Source organism: Cinclus cinclus, chromosome 4, assembly GCF_963662255.1.
Source record: "Cinclus cinclus chromosome 4, bCinCin1.1, whole genome shotgun sequence".
Classification (NCBI taxonomy): domain Eukaryota; kingdom Metazoa; phylum Chordata; class Aves; order Passeriformes; family Cinclidae; genus Cinclus; species Cinclus cinclus.
In genome coordinates, this window is record NC_085049.1 from 36832050 (window position 1) to 36838987 (window position 6938).

Here is a 6938-nt window from a genome sequence, read left to right on the forward strand (position 1 = left end):
GCGTTACAGGCAGAGATTGTTACGGGCGCTGCGACAGGGGAGGACGGGGCTCGGCGCGGAGGGGGGCGGCGCGGCGAGCATGCGCCGCCCGAGCCACTGACTGGATCCTCAGCCAAGGTACCGAGGCAAAAAAAAAAAAAAGAAAGAAAAGAAAAAAGGAAATAACAAAAAAAAAAAAAAAACAAACACCCAAAACAAAACAAACAAAAAAAAAAGAGAAAAAAAACACAGAAAAAGGAAAAGGATTGAGAGAAAGAAGAATGAATGACGGTAGAGGAGAATAGAAAAGACGGCCAGTGTAAAGCAGCCCCCGGTCGGTGGGAAGGAGCAGCTCTGGCATGTGGGGATCTCCGGCACCAACAGGTAGGAGGAGAGGGGCTGGGGGCGCCGGGGGCTGCCGCGGCCGCAGGTGCGTGCCGAGAGGGCTCTCCCGCTCAGGGGCGCGGGGCTTATTTCCAAAGAAGTGGCATGATGGAAGCCCTTACAGACAATGCCTCTTCCGCTCTCCCCAGCTCCCCGCCGCGGGGGGCTCTCTCACGGCTCCGGCAGATGCGGCTGATGCCAGGCAGCGGCACCCGGGCTGCCTTGCAGCGCGGCGCAGTCCGGCCCTGCACGGCCGGGCGCGGGGAGCGGCTGTGGCCGTGAGTGCGTGTGCCAGCGGCGGTGCGAGGTGCCAGCAGCGGCGGTGCGTGTGCGGCGTGCGGGCTGTGTGTGCGGAGGCAGGGCCGGCCGCCGCGGGGACAGCTCCACGGAGGAGGGGGAGCGGCGGGCTGGCGGGAGGGGGAGGGGAGCCTGATTTCATGGTTTTAAAACGATGCCATGATCTGATCAGCCTCTGTTTACACAGCAGCAATCAGGCTCTTTTGTGGACGGTAAGAATGGAAGGATTTTGCTGGGATTCAGTGGGAATATCCTTTGTACACCCGAGGTGGCATAGGAAACACTTCTCGTGAATAACGAAGGAGCCTGATCATGCCTGCTGTGGCTCCTGTCCCTGGCACTGGAGGGAGAAAAAACAAAACAAAACAAATTTAAAAAAAAAAAAAGGGACAAAAGCAACAGACAGTTCTTTATTTTAGTTTATTTTATTGCATGATATGGGTTCCGGTACGATTCACTGGGAAGAATAATGGGAATCGCGGAGCCCTAATTAGCTAAAGAAAAAACAAAAAAAAAAAAAATAAACCCCCCCACCCATAAAACAATATATATGTTAATTTAAGCATAACTAAAACTAGCCCTCCTGAAAGGATGGGCATTATGTCTTGGCTGTGCTGCCTGTTTTTGCTCAGTATTTACACTGACCGTTGCTTATTATGAATTATGTCGAGGCTTTAACGATTTGCATTAAAGCACGGGGGAAGGGGGGGGAGGCCGGGGGACGACACCCTAAAGCATGCTGCTATCGACTGTCTAGATACCTGTTTATCTAAAAGTCTAAATGATAAAATTATGGTTTATAGAAGGAAGGGAGGAGGGTAGAGAATACTGTTTCTCTTACAAAATGCATAAACTAACACTGTGTGATTAATGTGCTTTGGTGACTTGGGTTAAAAAACATAAATTCTGCAGGGTTTCTTTGGGTGTGATCCATATCAACACAGCAGTTGTCTCTTAAAACATTGACAAATACTGTAGCCATAAAATAAATGTAGGTAATGTCAGAATATCATCAGTCTTTGGGGATTCTTTAAAAAAGATGTCAGTGATTAACTCTTGGGAATCTTTTGATTCATAAAATCTCTGAGGCTTTAACTGTGAAACTATATGTGCTACCAAATATAAGGAGCATTGGTCAGTCGTGAAACTGTAACAAGCCAAATCTGCCAATAGTCGATCATACTAAATAGTCAGTAAAAAAAAAAAGCCTCATGTTTTTTTAAAAACAAACAATAGTACTCAAATTTACAGCTTCATTTGGTTCTCCATAAATTAACATCTTTGTTAGCACTTTCTGACATCATTTTGTGTTAACTTAAGAACTGATAGCTCGATTTTTTTTCAGATATTTTGATGGCATGACAAATCAGAAAGAAGAGGATGTACTGTATGACTAGACACAAGATCAGTTCTGTTTGTGGATTACATTTTCAGTAAGATGTATGGATCTATTTTTTCCTTGTTCTTAAATATAGATCATGAGACTTGACTGAGGCAATATACATATCATCCATCCATCTATGGCGAACTACAGCCATGCAGCTGACAACATTTTACAAAATCTCTCTCCTTTAACAGCTTTTCTGAAATTGACTTCACTGGGTTTCATAATAGGAGTCAGTGTGGTGGGTAACCTTCTGATCTCCATTTTGCTAGTCAAAGATAAGACCTTGCATAGAGCTCCTTACTACTTCCTGTTGGATCTTTGCTGCTCAGATATCCTCAGATCTGCAATTTGTTTCCCTTTTGTTTTCACCTCGGTAAAAAATGGCTCTACGTGGACGTATGGGACTCTTACTTGCAAAGTGATTGCCTTTTTGGGGGTTTTGTCCTGCTTTCACACTGCTTTCATGTTATTCTGCATAAGCGTCACGAGATACTTAGCTATTGCCCACCACCGTTTTTATACGAAGAGACTGACCTTCTGGACTTGTTTGGCTGTTATCTGTATGGTGTGGACTCTCTCTGTAGCCATGGCTTTCCCCCCAGTTTTAGATGTGGGCACTTACTCATTCATTAGGGAGGAAGACCAATGCACTTTCCAGCATCGTTCCTTCAGGGCTAATGATTCCTTGGGATTTATGCTTCTTCTTGCCCTTATCCTCCTAGCCACACAGCTTGTCTACCTCAAGCTGATATTTTTTGTTCACGATCGCAGGAAAATGAAGCCAGTCCAGTTTGTTGCAGCAGTGAGCCAGAACTGGACTTTTCATGGTCCTGGAGCCAGTGGTCAAGCAGCTGCTAATTGGCTGGCTGGATTCGGAAGAGGTCCCACACCTCCAACCTTGCTGGGAATCAGGCAAAACGCGAACACCACAGGCAGGAGGAGGCTACTGGTTTTAGATGAATTCAAAATGGAGAAGAGAATCAGCAGAATGTTCTACATCATGACATTCCTCTTTCTGACCTTGTGGGGTCCCTATTTGGTAGCCTGTTACTGGCGAGTTTTTGCAAGAGGGCCTGTAGTACCTGGGGGATTTCTAACGGCCGCTGTCTGGATGAGTTTTGCCCAAGCTGGAATCAATCCTTTTGTCTGCATTTTCTCCAACAGGGAGCTGAGGCGCTGTTTCAGCACAACCCTTCTTTACTGCAGAAAATCCAGGTTACCAAGGGAACCTTACTGTGTTATATGAGGGAGCATCTGTAAATCCTTAGCCTTGTGAAACACTACCATTCTCTGCTAAGCAATTGTGGCCTGTAGCCATGTCTTGAGGAGAAAATCAAGAATGGGATGTCAGCAGCTGTAAGGATTTGGGCAACATTCTGCAGTCTCTGCAATAGCTCACCTCTAATCCTGTTTTAAACCTAAACGTGTTCCTGCTGACCACTGCTGAAGGTTTGTAATTAAGAACAAAGGACTGAACTACTGCCCTGAATTCCTTTATGTGGTTGAAATCTAGATTATGAAAGTAGCAGGTGCTAAGTATCAGTGCTAAATGCTGTGTATATCACTACATAAAATAAGAACATCAAAAAGATTAGCATTGGACATCTTAATAAATTAAGTTGATATGAGGTTAATGTGTTGATAAAACTAATTTTAGACATCTGAAGACCTTTAAAACATTTCATACAGTTATTATTTTGCAAAGACTGAAAACTGGGGACTCAAGTACTGTAACTGATTAAAGATGTGCCATGCATTATTGGATTATCACACTTACAAATCTGTTTGCCTTGTGAGTAAGTTTTGGGGAGCATTCCAAAGCAGTATTTTTGTTCAGATTTTGACTTTATTTTTTTTTCCTCCAAATATATTACTCTTTCTAATTGCCATTTTCCTTAACAGTGAAATTGCTAACATTTAACTGTATTCTGTGTTTTTTGCTGATTTGGTATAAAGTTTAATAGACTCTTATTTATATTTTTTAAAAAGCTAGATATCAGTCTGTTAGGCAACGTTAATGATAATATCCAGTCATAATTGAACAGTTATAATTATACAGAATAAACACATGTTGCCTTAAAGGGTTATCTAGTATCTTCCATTTTGTTTAGCATTGAAGCAAATAAGCAAGGAAAATTGAATCAATAACTCTGGTCAGTCATTTGGGAGTGCATGAAAGATCACTTAGTCCTCTTTTTTCCTTTTTGCTCCAATGGTTCCCAAAATCAATATGCAGATCACTGGGATTATATGATTTTTTTCTAGGTGTGCCGCCCTTTCTAGTTTGTTCTGAGAAACACAGGCAGTTGATGTATGTTTATATTTTAAGACAGCTGTCATGGGGAGACCGCAGCCTTAGTATGATATCTTGCACAATTTGTGAAGCATTTATTCTACTGAAGGCACAGTCTTGTTTATATTTTCTGCACATTTTGGTGTATTGGTTGTTTTAAATTATTTAAGTTTTAACTTGTGAAAGCATATAATATGATTTCTTAGTATTTTAGAAATACATTAGAGTCTGTGAGTCTTTCCTTCTTTAAGATACAGATGTGTGGATTTCAATATAAAGTTGCATTTGCCAAAATTTACCTGTGTAGCTTGTTAATTTTCTTGGAATAAAATTTTACATTTTTCCAGTTATACAATTAACCTTTTTTATTTTGTCTAGTGAGCTAGCATGAAGTACTGAGAATGTAGCCATTATGAATTATTATCCTTTGCAGTCACTGTATTCCCAAACTGTAAATGCATGAATGATGGGGACCACAGGATTGATAAATTATATTATCTGCAGTAGCACTATTGTGTAGTTTATCATAATTGCCCATCTATCTGTTCTAACATGTTCTAATATGTCAGTTATATTTAAAGTTACAACACAGTATTTGACATAAACTTCACAGTTTAATTTTGGAAAATGTGTATAACTGAAGCACAAAATCATGAGTTTATCAGTCATAAGGAAGACAGATTTTTCTTAATTTTGGGAGAGACAAGACTAGAGGTCTTAATTCAGTATTGGTATATCTTGTCCTTTGTTGTAGTTTTATGACCAGCAAGTTAATATATACATACATGAGCAGCAGTCAATAATGGAAATGCTTAAATTTGTATGATACATTATACAACATATGCAACAATTCAGACAGTTGTGTCTATATGTGATCAGACAACTTGATCAAAGATTTGGTGAGCAATCTGTTTGACCTCACTTACACTTTTATACTGAGGTTGATTAGTTGAGAGGCATGGCTTTATATACTGTGTTGAAACAGAAAAATTGCTAAAATAATGAGTCCTCATCAGTATAGGAATGTTTCAGAACGTAATTTGAAATGGGACCAATAAACTTCTACCAAAAGGACATTTTTATTACACTGAAAAAGGCTTTGAAATTAAGGTAGTTAAACAGTTGTTGAAGATAGCAGGAGTGAATAAAAACTGAATCATATGTTGAGAAAAATTCTGAAAGTCACCCCACTTAAGTTTATTAAAAGGTTGATTGGCAATAACTTCAGTCTAATTTCTTTAAAATAGTAACCTTTACAAGGAACATTGATATTACATATTGTAATAAAGAAGTACATATAAATAAAGTTGTAAATAGTATATAGTTGTAGAAGTAGTCAGTTCTGAGGATTAGCCAGAAAATTTTCAACCATGAAATTTTAAAAGCTGCAAATTTGGGGCCTGACCTAACTCTCAATAAAGTCAGTTGGTGTTTTCCCATTAACTTCATTTGGAGTAGAAGCAGGCCCTAGCATTTCTATAGTACTATACTTCTGAAATACTAAGAAGGCTGTGTTTACTATGCAGTGGGAAAAGAAAAAAAAATAAATTATTTCCCTGGAAGTTTTGCAAGCAGCAACTGATGTAAATTAAAATAATAAACAGTAAACAAGTCTGAAAGCAAATATTTTGCTAAATGTTTTTCTTTTGATATGAATGATTCCATGCTATATGACAATACTGTATTGCTACCTGAGAAAGGGCAGGTACTTTTTATTAAGTGGATTTTTACAATTGTGGCAGTAAGAAATCTTGTAACAAAGTATTTAGTTTTATTTTTTTCTCCAGTGTTAAAAGGACAAGGGGATGTTCAGTGAAATTAAAAGCCAACGTATAAAGTAACATTTTATGCAAAGTTATTACTCAGTGGAACACACTGGTAGACCATGTCAAGTAGTTTAGAGAGATTGCTACAAGAGCTGTATGTATACATGAATTAAAGCAGTGCTTGCACTTTTTGCCATCAGTGTCATTTTGATCCTAGTCAGCATATCAAAACTAATGTATTAAGGTATAAATTCAAAGGAGCAAGAAGGTTCATTCCAATTCAGTACACTGTTGTGTCACAGTATGAAAAGCCTTTTGCTTTCATTTTAGTACAGGAGTTAAGCTATTGCCAAAGCTAGAATACAGGACTGGTAGATTAGTCCTTTCTTTTCAGAATAGCAAAAATATCAAACTATTTTATATCTGCATTAGTCTTTAATGCTCATTGGTAATGTGAAGTCAATAGCTTTAATTTTCTGGTGAGAGAAAAAAGAAACAGATTCCCTGAAGAAAAAGCTGCCTAACCCTGTTCTTTTCCTGCCCTCTGTTGCCCCACCAGCCCTTCAGCAGAGCCCTTCAGTCTCCATCAATCCCTTTACAAGAGTAAATGTTTCATACACTGAGTATTGTATTTCTTCTGCTCCTTGACAAGTGTCTCAGCCATTCCTCCTTCCCAGCAGACAAGCTCCTGCAGCAGCTTCCCAGGGTTTGTCAGTGTCTGGTTTCCCTTCCTGAGGATGGAGAGGGACTGCCAGTTCCTTCCAGCTGCCTTTGTAGTTCATGGATCTTAGGGCACTTGGCTAGCACACTGGATGTCTCTGTCTTTTGGCTT

At 39.8% G+C, this 6938-nt stretch overlaps 1 protein-coding gene across 1 annotated transcript; it reads left to right on the forward strand.

Annotated features, from left to right (window-relative positions):
• Nucleotides 1-2180: 2180 nt before the first annotated feature.
• GPR85 (G protein-coupled receptor 85) lies at nucleotides 2181-3293 on the forward strand. Its single transcript, XM_062491099.1, has one exon. The coding sequence runs from the start codon at nucleotides 2181-2183 to the stop codon at nucleotides 3291-3293; it is 1113 nt and encodes a 370-aa protein (XP_062347083.1).
• Nucleotides 3294-6938: the final 3645 nt, after the last annotated feature.

Bases quoted from the DNA above. Each gene is read 5' to 3' on its own strand.
- GPR85 (XM_062491099.1), top strand. From the start codon at position 2,181: ATGGCGAACTACAGCCATGCAGCTGACAACATTTTACAAAATCTCTCT.